Source organism: Aotus nancymaae, unplaced genomic scaffold, assembly GCF_030222135.1.
Source record: "Aotus nancymaae isolate 86718 unplaced genomic scaffold, 86718_ANA_hifiasm-v0.15.2.pri h1tg000049l, whole genome shotgun sequence".
Lineage (NCBI taxonomy): Eukaryota > Metazoa > Chordata > Mammalia > Primates > Aotidae > Aotus > Aotus nancymaae.
This window is the reverse complement of record NW_026988463.1, coordinates 8,850,121-8,868,393: the sequence shown is the minus strand read 5'-3', so window position 1 is coordinate 8,868,393 and position 18,273 is coordinate 8,850,121. Positions and strand designations below refer to the sequence as shown.

Below are 18,273 nucleotides of genomic sequence, written 5' to 3'. Positions count from 1 at the left end.
GTGCTCACCACTACACCCAGCTAATTTTACATTTTTAGTACAGACAGAGTTTCATGTTGGTCAGGCTGGTCTCAAACTCCTGACTTCAAGTAATCTGGCCACCTTGGCCTCCCAAAGTGCTTGATTACAGGTGTGAGCCCCTGCACCTAGCCGCATGCTTGGTAATCGCTTTGTTGAAAAGAAGGCATGGTGGTTTGTATCGTGCTGGGTGTTATCAGTAGGATATTTCTAACCTTTGCTCTCGTGCACAGCTGAATGACTTGGAAATCATTTGCTTCTTTTGAGTCTTGTTTTTAAGCCTTGCTAGATGGTAGAACAGATTTTACTTGAGTGATAACCTGTCCCCATATTTCTAACCTTTGCTCTCGTGCACAGCTGAGTGACTTGGAAATCATTTGCTTCTTTTGAGTCTTGTTTTTAAGCCTTGCTAGATGGTAGAACAGATTTTACTTGAGTGATAACCTGTCCCCACATCCTTCGAGTTGTTAATTGAGTCTCCCAGGCTTTCAGAGGTTTTCCCACCGTGACTGGTGGGAACATAGACTTCACAGTCTGTCATGAGCTCTGAAGGTTGTTCCCTGCAATCCTGATCCTCTTGCTGGTTCTTTGCTTCGCCCCAGGTAATTTCCTCGAGTTCACTGATCAGTTCTCACTGACAGTGTAAGGAAAAACTGCATATCTCAAGATGTGCAGTTGTTTGGACAGCATTTTGCTTTAAGCTAGTCTGCCCACAGGTTCTGGCTCCCTTGAGCTGCTCTGATTCTCACTTCTGTGCTCTGTCTGGGTTTGCCTTCCCTGGGCTGCAGCCTGTAAACTCTCAGCAAAGCTGGGCCCATCGTGGAGCTCTCCTTTGTCTCTTTTGGGGATCCCTGTCCTGCACTGCATGTTGTCCGGAGCATGACCGCAGTGGTTTTCAGTGTTGAGCAGTTGCGTTTTTCCTTCATGAGTGGACCAGGAGGAGCTCTCCGTACACTCTGGATGCACGTTCCATGTTGGATTGAGAGCCTGTCCCTAAGCCTGTGGCTCGTCCTTTCTCTCTTAATATTACCATTCTTTATTTTAGAGAATTGCAGTGTGTCATTGTTGGCTTTTTGTATCCTATAAAAATCTGTTACCTGTTACTGTTTTACCTTTTCCATTTATCTACAATCCACCTGGAATAAGCGGGGAGTGGGGTGGGGAGATGTCAGGACCGACTTCCACCCCACCCCGTGTTGATCTCTCAGGCAGTTGAGGTTTTCCATGTCATTCTGCCATATCAGCCAGCCATTCACATTTGTGCATCTTCGGTTTTGAGACCAAGGGGTTGTCCACACTGCCCATTCCAAGCTGTCTTCATAATCATAGCTTTACAGTATGTACTTTGGTGAAATAACAGTTGTTAAAACCTTAATTCTTACCTCCATGTTGTTATTTTAATGTCCTTAAGAAAGATACTAACAGCCTTTGACCAATGAGCAAAGATGGTAACGACACATTTACTTACAGTTTTGGCTACAGGGGGAGAGTTATTGTTCTTAATTAGCATTGTTTATGTTCTCTCCTATTCCTAAATATGCCAATTTAAATAACTTAAACCTGGGTTGGCTGTATTATAATTGAAGCTTTAGCAATGGACTTTTCTCTCTCTCTTTAAAGTATTTGAATCATTTGTGGATTATGTGGCAGTAGAACAGCTCGACGGGGACAATAAGTACGACGCTGGGGAACATGGCTTACAGGTAAGTTGGGTGTTCTGTGCTAGTGTCCTGTTGTAGCTTTCTTCTTTATTTTGAATTATTCTAATTGCTAAATAAAAATTTGTTTGTGCCTTTCCATGTGTTTCTTGTATTTCGACTATAAAAGGATTTTTTCTTGGATAGTTGAATGGGGAGGGAGAGGAGGATGTTAGGAGATGGGAGTGCAGCTGGTTTATGCCATAGAAGCACATCCAGCAGGCCGGAAGGTCTCATGGGGTTTTAGGAAGTCTTCTCCTTCCCCTGTTTGGTTCCTCGCCTTACTGGTGTCACTGCTCCAGTTTTCCCTCAGTTTCTCCTGGTTATAAGTGGCATTTTTTAGTGAGTTGGACTGTGTTTAGGTTGTTTTGTCTTATTTTAAAATGTATTTTTAATGAATTTAGTTTTCTGAGGATCACGACTTTAGAATGAGGAATGTGTTCTCTAGGGTTGTGGCCCCCAGGACTCTGGGCATCTGACAGAGCAGTGAGCATGGTGGGTGACCCAGTGGCTAGCCCCCGCTTGGATAGAGGGCAAGAGACTGTCCCTGGCTGCTGGTCTGTTGGCTCTGCAATGTCCTCATGGATCCAGCGATCCAGCATTTGTTTTGTAATCTCATAATGTTGACTCATTGACTCAACTAATTTATAATTAAAAATTTTAGGCTGACCTGTGCTTACTAAGTCTGGAATTTATAGTTCGTGGTGCCTGTGTACCCATTTTGCAGTCAGCTCCAAGTGTGCTCTTCTGCTAGGTCAGTCCGGTTGGACTGAGGAACTGACGTGTAGATCAGAAAGTTGCTTTCTAATGAGAATTTTGGCAGCTTGGTGTGCTTAAGAAATATTCTGGTCTACTCACCAGAATTATTCTCCATTCTGGATGTTTTGGGTCTGGGTTGAGCAGTATGTATTTGAGTCAAAACCTCAGTGGACAGTGGTGGGGACAGAATTCTTTTATATTTCAAGTTGTATTAAAAACAGACCCTTTTCCACTGTGGAGTGGGCTCCTGAGGTCTGTTTTTGTCTTTCCTGAGATAACTCTGTCTTATAAAGATGGTCATGTATACCACAGAGCCTTAGCTTACGGGTGTGCCTTGTCATGGCCCCCCTTCCTCCAGGTCTCCTGATGGCCGCTGGGCAGGAGGGTTTCCAGCCAGAAGGAAGGTCTGCATTGGAAATAGAGATGTGAGTTGGTGTAGTGAGGCACCCTGACTGCCTGGCCGTGGTGGAGATAGGCAAAGCCTGATTTTAGTGAGGAACAAAGAGCTGGCCAAGATGGAGCAGAGATAGAGTTGTGCAAGAGCTGTAGAGTCCTGGGTCCCCAGAGAAAGCTCGTTGAGAAGTTGGGGTGTCCTGTCCCATAGAGGCGGCAGTCAGCTGGGGAAGGGGCTTGCTGACACTGGATCAGAACGTTGTCTTAGAGGTAGGATTGAACCATAAGCAGTAAGGGCGTGCTCTGTGACATACGGGTTCTTAGGCAGACATCAAAGAGCCCAAGGAAAGGAAGCTGTCCGCTTATAATCCTGCCAACCCATCACTTTGTTTCTTGCTACTTGCTCTGTTTGGGTGTTTCATGCTCATACCTAATCTTGCGTAATTGTAAGCAGAGTTTTTTGCTTTTCCATTTAACAATTTTTCTGTGGATCTCCATAATTTGCCTTGTTTAATGACTGTAATAATACAGCAGCAAACGAGTTTCTAAATTTCCTTAACCACTTCTTCCCCTATTGCTGGGCATCAAGTTAGAATATAATTCAAGGTAAGAGAATCTCTCACAGACATGCTGATGCAGCATTTCAAATAACAGAGAGACCCATCAGTAGACCTAAAGAAAACATTTCAAAGATGCCTTAAATGGATACCTAAACTTCCCTGCCTCTGTCCCCCAGAATCCCCAAACATGTTCCAGTCTTGATGAACTGCTGTTGCTTTCATTGATTGCTTCAAGGAGTAAGTAGAAAGAAGCTAACTGAATTTGCATTTATTTTTCAATGTGTTCAGGAAGCAGAGAAAGGTGTGAAATTCCTAACATTGCCACCAGTGTTACATCTGCAACTGATGAGATTTATGTATGACCCTCAGACGGACCAAAATATCAAGATCAATGATAGGTAAACTATAGTGGGATGTAAAGTTAAGATTTCATCATCATGCTGGTCTGGGGTTTAGTCTCAGTGCTTTCCTCAGTCTTTATACTTTCAGTCCCACATCTGATTTATTTAGATTTCCCTTCTACCTCTGTGTCCTAAGAGCAGCTGTATTAAAGGAATGTTTTTATGTAAAGTTTCAGAGGCCACCTCTGCCTAGTCAATTTTCCCTCAGGGATGCTTTGCCCAGTCCCAGCCCGGCTCTCTGCAGTGGCTGATTTAAGTCCACAAGTATGGGGCTGTTCTGCTTCACAGATCTTGCATTCACAGGATTTCTAATTTAATTTTGACCAGATCATAAATGTTATTTCAGAGGAGCCTTTTTTTTTTTTTTGAGACCGAGTCTTGCTCTGTTGTCCAGTCTGGAGGGCAGTGGCACAATCTCGGCTCACTGCAGCTTGGGGCCTCCCAGGTTCAAGCAATTCTCCTGCCTCAGCCTCCGGAGTAGCTGGGACTACCATGCCCAACTAATTTTTTTGTATTTTTAGTAGAGATGGGGTTTCACCATGTTGGCCAGGATGGTCTCGATCTCCTGACCTTGTGATCCACCCGCCTTGGGCTCCCAAAGTGCTGGGATTACAGGCGTGAGCCACCGTGCCCGGCCCAGAGGAGACTTTTAGTATATTTGTTTAAATAGGATTTTTCAATATTTCATTATTTCTCTGTTAGTGTCAAATATACTAGAGTTTTCAAGAATGCTAAAGCAGGTTTTTGTATGCCAGTTATAAGTAGTTTTTGTTTGTAGTTTTTGTTTTACTATGTTTTTGAGACGGAGTCTTGCTCTGTCACCCAAGCTGGAGTGCAGTGGGATGATCATGACTCACTGCAGCCTTGAACTCCTGGGCTCAAGGGATTCTCCTGCCTCAGCCTTCCAGGTAGCTGGGATTACAAGCGTGCACCAATACATCTGGCTAGTTTTTGTATTTTTAGTAGTGACAGGCTGGTCTCAAGTGATTTGCTGGCCTCAGCCTCCCAAAATGCTGTGATTACAGGCATGAACCACCCCACCTGGTCACAAGTAGTTTTTAAGATTGTCAAAATACCAGATGCAGGAGTAACAACAATGCGCGCTGCCTTATCTGATTTAAAATATGGTATTTTTGTCCTGATTAGTTTGAGCACCAGCTTTGTATGGAATAGAGGTTGGTCACTGAGCCTTCAGGTTTGAGGGAGATTGTAATCAAATCATGTTACTTGCCACCAGCCAACCTTTTGGTCACCCAATCACAGTCTTTACAGTGGTATATGCCAGAAACTGTCTCAGCCAGAATTCAGAATTGGCAGCCTTCAGACCAATTCCAACCTGTTGGTGTTTCTTTGGGTCCTCACTTTGTTTTTGTTTTTATTGGAGCCAGTGGCAAACCTTTTTTAAATTGTGAGATTTCATATAAGTGTTCAGATTTTGGCATCATTTAGGAATCAGAAGATTTGGCAACTTGAGGCCACCATTCCTGAAGGCTGCAGGGCCTGTGAGCATGCTATGCTTCGGACCAGCCCCGACCCGTCTAACTTGCCTTCCTGCCTCTGTTAATTTTGCAACCCTGATGGTGAAATTTGGTCAAGTAAATCAAATTTTATACAGCCAAGTAAAACTAAGTTAATTTAAGGACGTCTGTAGAATATTAAAAGTAAGTCAGCATTCAGAGTGGGAAATATTTTTACATGTCTTTCTGAATTTGATTTTTCATGTATCTCAGTTTGCCAGATACCTTTAGTAGTCTTAACTTCTCAACCTTCAGAATCATTTTTTTGATATGTTTGGAATTCTCCTCACCCTTAAGTATTCATAGTTTGTATTTATTACGTTGCCTAGGAATAATTATTTCTGTCAAGTAGGGATTATGTCATATAGTTATAGGCCTTCCCAAGGCAATTCATGCTTACCCCATTAAAGATGAGCCGATACACTAAATGGCCTTACTTATTGTAAAGTGTGGTATTTTATGTGTAAATTAATGCTGAATTTAAAAAAAAATGTTTTCTAATAGGTTTGAATTCCCAGAGCAGTTACCACTTGATGAATTTTTGCAAAAAACAGATCCCAAGGACCCTGCAAATTATATTCTTCATGCAGTCCTGGTTCATAGTGGAGATAATCATGGTGGACATTATGTGGTTTATCTGAACCCCAAAGGGGACGGCAAAGTAAGTGCTGGGACCCAGGGCTGAGTGTGAGCTCATTAGAAAGTTACCACTGAAGCTCTGCTTCAGCCTGTTCTGGTTCCTACTTGGGACCTTGTCAGGGACCCCTGATTGATCTGTGTATTCTCTGGCTGCTAAGTGCTGTTTTCCTGTCCATTTAATTGCTCAGGTTTGAAGGTAAATGCTAAATCAGCATTTGTGCCTCTTTTGTTAGTAACAAATGTTGGGCCCTACAGAATCCTCTACATCTCATATGAGACGTATATTTTGCTTCTGAATGCTCGTGGGGTGCTTATACATGACACCGGTGGAGTGTAGGAGGCCAGCTGATTGCATGTCCCTCTACATGCCACCTGGTCTTCTCTTGTTTCCTCTTGTGGCGATCCCTCATGCAGGCTTCATCACCACCCTTGGGAGTATAGAGGGCGCCATACTCATTTGGCAGGTGAGGGTCTCTGAATCTACCTCCAAGACCATAGGGTCAGCAGCCAGCTCCTGCCAAGGGGATTTGATGGAGGGACCCTGCAGCATGAGAGAACAGTGAAGAGTGACTGTAACAGCAGCATTCGTCGCTATTTAGTATGGCTCCAGCCACAACACAGATGGGAACATAACTGTTAGGGACATACCATGTAAACTTTTGTTTGGCCCTTACTTGATTCTATAAATGCCATGGGATAGGACAAAACAACCCATTTAATTTTATAACTAAAAGATAAAATTTGAATTCTCAAGTTGGTGTGCTCAGTATGGCCTTTTTAATTCTGTGAAGAGTTGGTAGTGTCAGTAGATTGAATCTAAGTGGAAAATGGACTACTTGAGTAAATTACAGAATTTGCCATCGGGTGAATAGTAGTAGTGCCCACAGAATGTTGAATGAGAACGAGGAAGGTCCTAATGAATTTTATGAGCCAATGCCTGAGGCTCTGCCTGCCTAGCACACCATCAGGTTGTGTGCATGTGTATGTATACACAAGTATATTTTTTCAACTAGGGGCATACCTAGAAGTTCACACATTTTAGAGCATCGCTGCCTTTTGGTGCTGGGTGCTTTTGCTAATGTGTGTTGCTTTCCTTGTAGTGGTGTAAATTTGATGACGACGTTGTGTCAAGGTGTACTAAAGAGGAAGCAATTGAGCACAATTATGGGGGTCATGATGACGACCTGTCTGTCCGACACTGCACTAATGCTTACATGTTAGTCTATATCAGGGAATCAAAACTGAGTGAGTAGCGTTCATCTTTGTTCTGTTTTTACTGTGGTGAACTTGGACAATTGTACCAGGAATCCCCAACATCCTTTTCTGTCCAAACACATTTTAGGCTTATTCCACTGTATTCACAACAATCCAGAAACAAGCGGGATTGGGTTTGCATGTTTTGATGCAGACTCATGGTGCCAAGTAATTTCACTTTAATAGATTTTCTTATTAATGATGACCTAGAATCAAGAGCTTCTAAGGAGGAGAGAGTCTATCTGTAGAGGTCAAAGAGGATGCCTTTGTTCTGCAGGTGAAGTTTTACAGGCGGTCACCGACCATGATATTCCTCAGCAGTTGGTGGAGCGGTTGCAAGAAGAGAAAAGGATCGAGGCTCAGAAGCGGAAGGAGCGTCAGGAAGCCCATCTCTATATGCAAGTGCAGGTCAGCCCCCGCCCCTCTGGGACCTTTGGGTCGCCGCACAGCAGGGCAACTGCCCAGAGAGAATCCGCTCCACTTGTCGCCTGAGCTTGATCTCAGTGCCAGAGTAGTTCCTGATGCACAAACTGGGACTGTTGTGCCCTGAGCTGCTCTGGGCAGCTGCCTGAGTATTTATAACACCTGGCCCTGTTGGTGGCGAGCAGGGCCTGTTCAGGAGTAAAGACTTGGGGGGCAGAAGTCAGGCCGTCAGAGTAGTGATCAAGTGTGCATGTCAGGGTGTGTGTTGCTTCAAAAAGTACTGATGGGGTTGGAGAATGGGAGGAGATCATCTCACAGTTGGCTGTCCAGCTAGGTCTAGTTTATAGGTGAGTTATTGCAGTGAAACACAGCCTCCTTTTTTTCTTCTTGTCTTCCTTCTTCCTCCTCCCTCCTCCCTCCTGAGATAGAGTTTCATAGTTTCACTCTTGTTGCCCAGGCTGGAGTACAATGGCATAATCTCGGCTCAGTGCAACCTCTACCTCCTGAGTTTGAGCGATTCTCCTGCCTCAGCCTCCCGAGTAGCTGGGATTACAGGCATGCACCACCATACCCGGGCAGTTTTGTATTTTTAGTAGAGATGAGGTTTCTTCATGTTGGTCAGGCTGGTCTCCAACTCCCGACCTCAAGTGATCTGCCCACCTTTGTCTCCCAAAGTGCTGGGATTACCAGCATGAGCCACCATGCCTGGCCCACAGCTTTTTTTTTTCTTCAAATACCTGATTTAGGTTTTGGTCATTTTATGCTATTTTTCTTCATCGGTTTTCTGAAGAAAGTTCTTTGGAACAATTAATGGGTTTTTAGCATTTTAGATTTTCGCGTTTAAGTTTGTTGTGTGTGGACTCATTTTTTGTCGGCTGTAAAGTCTTCTCTGTGTTTCATACATATTTTCAGATAGTCGCAGAGGACCAGTTTTGTGGCCACCAAGGAAATGACATGTACGATGAAGAAAAAGTGAAATACACTGTATTCAAAGTATTGAAGAACTCCTCGCTTGCCGAGTTTGTTCAGAACCTCTCTCAGACCATGGTGCGTGCCAGTCCTGTTGACATTCCTCACCCTGGCTCCCGAGGTCCACCTTCATTCTGTGTCACTAGAAAAGACAAGCTGCCTTTAGGGGGGTAGGTGCTGTGTCCAGCCACTGGCTAACAGTGAGAAGCGTGACCCAGCAACATTTCCTGCCTGAGAAAGGAGTACAAGAAAACCACTGAGCTGTCTCCAGCACAGGATTTCACAGACTCGTTTCCACCTCTTCCTCATCTCCCACTCTACTTCCTGCACCCCTTCCTCCTCTTTATTTTTGCAAAATGGGCACTTGATCCTGAAGCATAGGTCACAGTTTGTCCAAATCAACCGGGAAAGAATTACAATTCTTTTTGTTATAGTCAGTCTTTACATTGACCAAATGTGTGTGGGGGATGGTGGGGGTGTGCAGTATAGAGACTAAAATATGAGCTTGTTTTTATTTTAATCTATTCTTAATGTTTTTTTTCAGGGATTTCCACAAGATCAAATTCGATTGTGGCCCATGCAAGCAAGGAGTAATGGAACAAAACGACCAGCAATGTTAGATAATGAAGCCGACGGCAATAAAACAGTAAATATTGTTAATAGCGTATCTGGTTTGGAACCGTGCAGAAGGCGTTAGTCCTCTGCAGTTAGTGCAGCTTGTTTCCCTTTTGGTCCACTTAACTAGAATTGGACATTTTCTTCAGTACTTGACTGTAGTTTTTCGCTCTGTCACCTAAGTCATTAGACTCTTCTAAAATCAGCGTCTCTTTTGGAAATAGATGATTGAGCTCAGTGATAATGAAAACCCTTGGACAATATTCCTGGAAACAGTTGATCCCGAGCTGGCTGCTAGTGGAGCGACCTTACCCAAGTTTGATAAAGATCGTAAGTGCCCACGAGACGCCTGCCTGCACTTAGAGCAGTAGCGTTGGATCCTGGATTGTTGTTCTAAACACACAGGGTTAAGCCTTCTTCCCTTGCAGAAAGATCTGTTGATCTGTTCCACAGATGCTCACTAGACTTCCCGATGAAGTCAAATAAGAGTGACTTGGCTGCAAGTTTCCTGTGAGGCCTGGAGACAGTAGCAGCTGCGTGGGGCCGTCCTGTTCTGTCTTCGGTCTCAGCCGCTGTGCTGTGCTATGCTAATCGCGTTGGTCAGATCGTAAAGAGCAGGGTTGCAAAACCGTTGTCTTTTGGGGGCCAAATAGGCAGTATCTCAGGCGTTTCAGGCCATTCAGTCTGTACTAAGGTGGCCACAAAGAACATGTAAATGAATGGGCTGTCTGTCTTCCATTACAGCTTTATCAACAAACAGGTGGGTTGGAATTTGCTGACCCTTGCTATAAAATTACGGATGTTTATTGCTGTGAGTGGTTACTTCTGGCAAAGACACAAGACCATGAGCAGTCTTCCCGTGGCAACACTATTCCAGCCAGTCAGTGCCAGGTCTCAGAACTAGGAATTCTAAGTTTGCTGCACTCGATACCATCTTGACTGCCTAAATGTAGTGGGTTTCCATGGGTTTGATGTTTGGAAACTCACTCTGTGGTTATAGCCTCAGCTTTGTGAATAAGCCTCATCTGATATAACTTTTAGGTACCTTAAGCTGTCATTTCATTTGTCACTGGGCTACTCAGCTTACTGGTTTCTTTTTTTTTTTTTAAAGCATTGTACTGAGTGTTTGGATCTTGTTTGTTAATCTTGTAGATGATGTAATGTTGTTTTTGAAGATGTATGATCCCAAAACGCGGAGTTTGAATTACTGTGGGCATATCTACACACCAATATCCTGTAAAATACGTAAGTCCTTCATGCACTTAGCTCCTGAGTTGATTTTGCTTTGTACATTACAGCTACATATTTGAAATATCTTCTTTCTCCTAGGTGACTTGCTCCCAGTTATGTGTGACAGAGCAGGATTTATTCAAGATACTAGCCTTATCCTCTATGAGGTTTGGATGGTTTATTTTTCCATAATCAGTATATTCTTAGTTGTTTCTGGAGGGTTTGGTTTGTTGTTTTTACCCCGAATTTGTTAACTGTGTTAGGTCTGCTAGGTAACTCAGGGCCTCAGATGATCTTGAGAATGACATTTTTAGATTTGTAATTTTTTACCTGTTTTATAATCGGTGATTATTACTTATTTGTGGATTTATTTAGCTTTCTCCGTTAACATTTTAACTTACAACGTGAATAGACTTGGGTGTAAAGCAAATACTTAAGTACGTGGAAGACTATCTGGCCATATTAAATGTTAGACAAACTTTGCAATGTAACCATTTTATATCTTCCACTGTAGGAAGTTAAACCGAATTTAACAGAGAGAATTCAGGATTATGACGTTTCTCTTGATAAAGCCCTTGATGAACTAATGGATGGTGACATCATAGTATTTCAGAAGTAGGTACTTTGTGAAGGATTGTATTGCTTTGTACTAATTTCAGGATTTTTTTTTTAAAGTTATAGAACCAAGAAACCTAGATCCTGAACCATATTTTGTTTTGTTATGTTTTGAATGTAACTTTGTTGACAGGCTTTCTCTGGGTTTTGTTTGGAGTTAGGTGTGGTGAACATGATGATCTCATAAAGCTCTTCTCAATTCTTTAAAATGTCTGAAGTGCACGTTGCAGCTGTTAGCAGGGTGGGACCAATTGCTTTCCTTCCCCTAAAATTTATGAAATTGAAACTCCTTAGAATGTACCTACTTGGGTAATTCATTTCAGTCTGCCTTCATGTAAACCAGCAGTCTTTGGTCTTAGACACTCAGTGTCTGAAAGAGGCTTGATGGCACATGAAAACCCTAATGGACTGACTGACAGTCAGAAACTGGGCTCCACCACCTGGCTGGCCTGCAGACAAGACACTGCGTGCAAATCTGCTCCTAATAGAGGAGGCGAAGGTGGTGTTACCTCAGGGGGTTTTGTTTTGTACTGGGATGAGAATGTCAATCCGCAAGGTTGTGCCTGGCTCAGTGGATCCCAATGCATACTTGCCTCGCTCACAGAGGGTGCTCAGGCAGATGCCTGGCCCCCTCAAAGGGCAACCTGAGCTTATCTTGCAAGAGAGCCTGTTGGTGTCACTGTTGTGTAAAAGATGATGCCATTTTTACCAGCTACCCCCTGCCATGGACTTTGATTCAGACTGCAAACTTTCTCCCCCTACCAGGGATGACCCTGAAAATGATAACAGTGAATTGCCCACCGCAAAGGAATATTTCCGAGATCTCTACCACCGCGTTGATGTCATTTTCTGTGATAAAACAATCCCTAATGATCCTGGATTTGTGGTTACGTTATCAAATAGAATGAATTATTTTCAGGTATTTAATAAATGCTCCTTTCCTCTTAAGATTCCACTCCAGAAAGACCAATTTCTTTTTAAAAATGCTTATTGAAGAAGCTGTCTCATGGTTTTGGTTCAGAAGGGGTTGTGATCCCATTGCCCGAGGAAATCTCCCACTGAAGTGGATTCAGGCTGATATTGCCATGGGAGCTAGAATAATCGTCATCAGAAAATAACCTGTAGACCTCACCATTAACAGTGAAAACCCTTTTCAAAGTTATCTTCATCCGATATGCTACTCCCATGGTGATATATTAAGGAATATAGTTTATTCCTGTTGAATAAATTTCTAGGGATTAAATTCAGGCTGCTCATAGCACATTTTAAGTAATTAATCATGGAGTTTATGAGCAAGTTTCCATTTTTTCCCCAAAATGTGAATCTTCCTTTCTGTGTCCCAGGTTGCAAAGACAGTTGCACAAAGGCTCAACACAGATCCAATGTTGCTCCAGTTTTTCAAGTCTCAAGGGTAAGTCACACGCACGGACACTTGTTTGGTCTTTACTGCATGCTTTCCACAGTTCATTGAAACATCTTGGAACTAATTTTAATAATTAGCTCGCCATTTCACCTGACATGCCATTTCTTGCTTAGTTTCAGAATTGTCACCACTCACAGCTTGACCACATTACTCTGATATGTAAAAATAATTGACAGCCTCATCCAAAGCCAGACTGACTTTAGATACATCCTCAGTGCATCTCCCATGTGTCCAGCTGGTCAGTCTTGCCAGGCTGCTGTGTGTTTTGTCACTATTGTAGGGAGCGTTGAAGTGTGACAGCGAGTGGGACTTAGTTCTCGGGAAATAGGAGTATTAAGTTAAACCCCATGCTAGGTCCAAATTTCAAGTCCAGGTGTAAGGCCAGGGGTTTGCTTTTACGCTCACTCACAGATATGTGTTTTTAGGCAAATAAACAAGTCATTTATTTATATGCTGTTTTCTTGTGTAGTTATAGGGATGGCCCAGGTAATCCTCTTAGACATAATTATGAAGGTACTTTAAGAGATCTTCTACAATTCTTCAAGCCTAGACAACCTAAGAAACTTTACTATCAGCAGGTATGAGTCCAAATTAATGTAACTATGGGTAATAAAGAGAAGACTTGGGTCTTTGGTGACGGTATCTGACATGAATCTTTCTTTTCTTAATAGCTTAAGATGAAAATCACAGACTTTGAGAACAGGCGAAGTTTTAAATGTATATGGTTAAACAGCCAGTTTAGGGAAGAGGTAAGTTTTTTTGAATAGTACGAATTTTCATTTTTATTGGAACTTGCTTATTGTTTCTATCTATCCCCAGACGTTGAAAACTAAGACTACAGAATAAAACTCTATACACAATAGCACATGCCGGGGGCTGGGGGTGCCCTGGGCCAGAGTCTCTATTGCTTCCTGGCAAGACCTCCTGAGGCCTTTGGGGTGCATCACATGTTGAGCTAAGGAACTGTTCAGCAGCCAGCCCTTGCCTCCCAGGTCCCACTGTGATGTTTATGCATTGCCACTTGGCCTGGGGGAGGATCCTTCTCCAACTCTTCCTGCCTCAACCTGGTCTCAGTGAGTCCAGCTGGCCTGTGAATGGAGCAGGCATTGTCTCTGCTGTGCGCTTACTCTACAGACTGCTAGTATAGGCGGCTCCAGTATCCCATGCTTGCTCCAAACAGAAGACACACCCAGCCACATTTTAGATGGTTTTTTTTTTTTTGAGGCAGGGTCTCGCTCTTGTCATTCAGGCTGGAGTGCACTGGCACTATCACAGTCCACGACAGCTTAGACCTCCTGGGCTCACATGATCCTCCTGCCTCAGCCTCCCAAGTAGCTGCGATTACAGTTGTACGCCACCACGCTTGGCTTATTTTTATATATGTGTGTATGTATATATAAAATTTTTTTTCTTATTTTTTTTTTATTTAGAGACAGGGTCTTGATATATTGCCCAGACTGGTCTTGAGCTCCTGGGCTCAAGCATCCTTTTGCCTCGGCCTCCCAACGTGTTGACATTACAGGCATTAGGTGATTCTTCAGCAAAGTCTGTGTACCTATTTGGATGCCAGATCTCTCACCCTTTCTAGCTCTACCAGCATTGAGGGAAAATTCGAGACATAGTCTCACCTTTGTAGAATTGAGCTCCCTGAAAGCCCAAAGTCAGCCTCTGGTCTTGTATCTGGACTGGCATTCTTTTCTCATTGTGCTGCGAATTGGAGAGGCTCTTGGGTGACCCTTCCGGGGATCATTTCCTGAGAAAGTGTTCTCTGTAAATGACAAGATTTTTGCATGAAGGCCACCTTTGTTAACCTCTTGTCAGTATTTGGTTTTTTCTAGGTTAGGGCCAGTGTTTTCCCTGTGAGTGAATTCACAGATGAGGGAGTTGGGGTGGGAATGAGAGCACAAATATGGGGGCCAGCTGGGGACACTTGAGAACAGTGATACAACTTTCTCCTCTCTTCCTTTGTGGTAAAAGGCCTTTTTGGCTTTCTTGAAAACACTTATTTTATCTTTTCGTTACTTAGGAAATAACACTATATCCAGACAAGCATGGGTGTGTCCGGGACCTGTTAGAAGAATGTAAAAAGGCCGTGGAGCTTGGGGAGAAAGCATCAGGGAAACTTAGGCAAGTATTTTTTAAGCCCAAATGTGGACGGTTAGCAGAGATAGTAGTCATGCCGACCTTTGCAGTTGCGTTGGTGGAAATTGCCCAGCCAGGATCCATGTGCGTCATTGCCAGACTCGGTGGGGTGCGCCCCAAGTTGCAAAGACTGTTGCACAGAATCTCAACACAGATCAGTGTTGCTCCAGTGTTCAAGTCTCAAGGGTAACCATCAAGCTGGTGTGATGCAGGGTTTATGCATGTTTTACACTTAAGCCATGTTTCTCCTCCTTCCCGTTGAATCTTCTGATAACAGTAGCTGTAGTAAAAAGGTGACATTGCTGTAGAAAAGCCAAACAGAGGAAGGATATGATTCCATTTGAATGATGAATTGAAACTGGAAAGGGTGACTTTTTTTTTTTTTTTTTTTTTTTAAAGATGAGGTTTCACCATATTGGTCAGTCTGGTCTTGAACTCCTGACCTCAGGTGATCTGTCCACCTCAGCCTCCCAAAGTGCTGGGATTACAGGTGTGAGCCACCACGCCTGGCAAGGGTGACTCTTGATTTTGTTTTTGACAGATCAGGTCACTTCTGATCCCTCTAGCCAGCATTCGGGCTATAGAAAGAAGTTCCCGAATTGGTTGTTTATATCAGAGAGATGATTGTTTATATCAGAGAGATGGGCATGATTCTCTACTTTGCCCTGCAGTCGCTTGGAGGACAAATGGCCTTTGGGGCCATTTGGTTCCCAAATTGTTTTCTTTACTTCTAATAAAACAATTATTAAACAGTGAGACCTTCATCTGTAATCTAATAAGAGTAAATGAGGAAAATGTCTCAATCAGCCAACTCTGGATTCCTTGTGGGAAAGGTTTACACAATTTTCGGAGACCCAGTCTGTACATCTTTGTGCTCAAATGTGGCCACTTCCACTGTGTCCAGCTGGGCCCTTTAATCTTGTGCTTCAAGGGGACCCCCTCTGCTTGCTTGGCCCCCAGTCCCTATTTTGATATTTCAGATCCTCTTTAGGGGAGCAAAAAAAGGCCGGGTGCGGTGGCTCACACCTGTAATCCCAGCACTTTGGGAGGCCGAGGCGGGTGGATCACAAGGTCAGGAGTTTGAGACCAGCCTGGCCAACATGGTGAAACCCCATCTGTAATAAAAATACAAAAATTAGCCAGGTGTGGTGACAGGCGCCTGTAGTCCCAGCTTCTAGGGAGGCTGAGACGGAAGAATCGCTTGAACCCGGGTGGCGGAGGTTGCAGTGAGCCAAGACCACGCCATTGCACTCCAGCCTCTGTGACAGAGTAAGACTCTGTCTCGGGAAAAAGAAAAAAAAGAATAAGCATCTTACAACTTTCTTTCTAGAAAACCATCTGTGTTAATCATTTTCTTTTTAAGCAAATATACTTCACTTTGCCCCATTTTTTTCCCTCTCTGTTCAGGCTGCTAGAAATTGTAAGCTACAAAATCATTGGTGTCCATCAAGAAGATGAACTATTAGAATGTTTATCTCCTGCAACGAGCCGGACGTTTCGAATAGAGGTAACTGTCCCCAACACTGTTGGCACCAAAGAGAATTCATGAGCCCCGTCTGCTGCATACTTAAATGTCACAATAAATTGTACAAATAGCTGACTCTGTGTTTATGTTCCAGTAATTGGAGTATATGATTCCAGGAGTGGACTTAGAGTGTTTGTGCACAGAAATTAGTCCTAAACAGGCTGTACCCTCTGGGTTGGAGTAGTGTGAGAATTTATTGTGGACACTTTGACCATGTCATTTGTGCTTACAGAACTATGTCTGTTGTCTGTGTCCCCAGGAAATCCCTTTGGACCAGGTGGACATAGACAAAGAGAACGAGATGCTTGTCACAGTGGCACATTTCCACAAAGAGGTCTTCGGAACGTTCGGAATCCCGTTTTTGCTGAGGATACACCAGGTATGCTGCTGTTGGTGGAGTGGCTCGCATCAAAACCTGGACTTTTGAACGGCTGCTGTTGCCGAATCTGTGCTCCTGCTGGGGCTGGGCATTGATTTTTGCAGCTGCCACGTGACATGGCCCCAAGGATGTCAGGAGTGACCGTGTGAGCACGTGTATCCTTTGCCGTTCCAGGGCGAGCATTTTCGAGAAGTAATGAAGCGAATCCAGAGCCTGCTGGACATCCAGGAGAAGGAGTTCGAGAAGGTGTGCAGCTGGGGCCTCCTGGGAGCTTTGTGGGCCGCGGGCTCAAGTCTTGCCTGGCACTGCAGCCTAGGCTTTTTTGCCAGAGATGAGAGTTTTGCTGATATACAGAAATAACGGAGGAGTTTTAATTTTTTTTCTTTTAGTTTAAATTTGCAATTGTAATGATGGGCCGACACCAGTACATAAATGAAGACGAGTATGAAGTAAATTTGAAAGACTTTGAGCCACAGCCCGGTAAGGGTCCTCCCCTTGGGGGCTGGTGTGGGTTCTGAAAGCTAAGAAGCAAGTGGTCTGGGACTGAGAGGGGACCACCCCAGGGTCAAGTGCCAGCTCTTCTCTCTCCACTGGGTGACCTGTGGAGCCAGGAGCCATAGCATTTCCTAACCTGCAAGTTCTTAACAGATTCTTACACCTTTGTAATCTGTGAGTTCTTCAAGGAGAGACAGTTGGACCTGTGTTCAGGGAGATTGATTGAGACTCAGGGTTATGAGGGCAGTGGCTCTGAGGTGCATGACTGCACCTGATGGGTGTGGGCCTCCTTAGCTCCAGGTGGGCGTGCAGCTCAGGTTCTGGCTTCTACCCCCGAGAGGTTCCAGGGCTGCTCTGTAGCCTCACTTGCTTTTCTTCGTCCCCACCAGGTAACATGTCTCATCCTCGGCCTTGGCTAGGGCTCGACCACTTCAACAAAGCCCCAAAGAGGAGTCGCTACACTTACCTTGAAAAGGCCATTAAAATCCATAACTGATTTCCAAGCTGGTGTGTTCAAGGCGAGGATGGTGCGTTGTGTGGCCCCTTAACAGCCTAGAACTTTGGTGCACGTGCCCTCTAGCGGAAGTCTTCAGCAAGAGGATCGTTCCTGGTGTTAATTTTATTTTATTGAGGCTGTTCAGTTTGGCTTCTCTGTATCTATTGACTGCCCTTTTTGAGCAAAATGAAGGTGTTTTTATAAAGCTTGGATGCCAATGAGAGTTATTTTATGGTAACCACAGTGCAAGGCAACTGTCAGCGCAATGGGGGAGAAGAGGTTAGTGGATTGCGGGTCCCTAGCTCAAGGTCTCTGGGCTGTCCCTAATAGGCACGAGTGGCCCGGCTGCCTTCCTGGGGTCCCGTGCACCAGCCCTGCAGCTAGAAAGTCTTGTGTTTAGGCTCGTCTGACCTACTTCCTTCAGTTATACTTCCAGTGACCTTTTGTGCATCTGTAAAGGCAAAACAGAGAAACTCACAACCTAATAAATAGCGCTCTTCCCTTCATTGTGTGCATTGTCGGCCCTTCCTCGGGTTCTCCTCCTCCAGCTGCCTGGGGGCTTTTTAATAAACTCGTCTCACTTCGTCAGCCACTACTGTCTGCAGCCCCTTTGCAAAGTGGATGCACTGAATACAGTCTGGACAGACATTGTGGGGGTCTTTTTATTAAATTGAGAACATTGTTAAATACAATTAAGGTTTACTATGCTGCCTCGGCAGACTT

General features: G+C 44.1%; 1 protein-coding gene across 3 annotated transcripts in view; it reads left to right on the top strand.

Moving 5' to 3' along the window:
- Positions 1-18,056, top strand: part of USP7 (ubiquitin specific peptidase 7) — a 70,965-nt gene extending 52,909 nt beyond the window's left edge. For all 3 annotated transcript variants that reach the window (XM_012448285.3, XM_064362449.1, XM_012448286.2), the window contains exons 11-31: positions 1,639-1,721; positions 3,716-3,825; positions 5,850-6,006; positions 7,085-7,229; positions 7,516-7,646; positions 8,574-8,708; positions 9,175-9,276; positions 9,470-9,575; positions 10,398-10,490; positions 10,575-10,642; positions 10,990-11,090; positions 11,856-12,009; positions 12,434-12,501; positions 12,983-13,091; positions 13,185-13,262; positions 14,540-14,640; positions 16,063-16,162; positions 16,440-16,559; positions 16,734-16,805; positions 16,949-17,039; positions 17,444-18,056. In XM_012448285.3, coding sequence (XP_012303708.1) covers positions 1,639-1,721; positions 3,716-3,825; positions 5,850-6,006; positions 7,085-7,229; positions 7,516-7,646; positions 8,574-8,708; positions 9,175-9,276; positions 9,470-9,575; positions 10,398-10,490; positions 10,575-10,642; positions 10,990-11,090; positions 11,856-12,009; positions 12,434-12,501; positions 12,983-13,091; positions 13,185-13,262; positions 14,540-14,640; positions 16,063-16,162; positions 16,440-16,559; positions 16,734-16,805; positions 16,949-17,039; positions 17,444-17,550 — 2,231 coding nt within the window. In that variant the 3' untranslated portion in view covers positions 17,551-18,056. The remainder of the gene's footprint in view (positions 1-1,638; positions 1,722-3,715; positions 3,826-5,849; positions 6,007-7,084; positions 7,230-7,515; positions 7,647-8,573; positions 8,709-9,174; positions 9,277-9,469; positions 9,576-10,397; positions 10,491-10,574; positions 10,643-10,989; positions 11,091-11,855; positions 12,010-12,433; positions 12,502-12,982; positions 13,092-13,184; positions 13,263-14,539; positions 14,641-16,062; positions 16,163-16,439; positions 16,560-16,733; positions 16,806-16,948; positions 17,040-17,443) is intronic.
- The last annotated feature ends 217 nt before the right edge of the window (positions 18,057-18,273 follow it).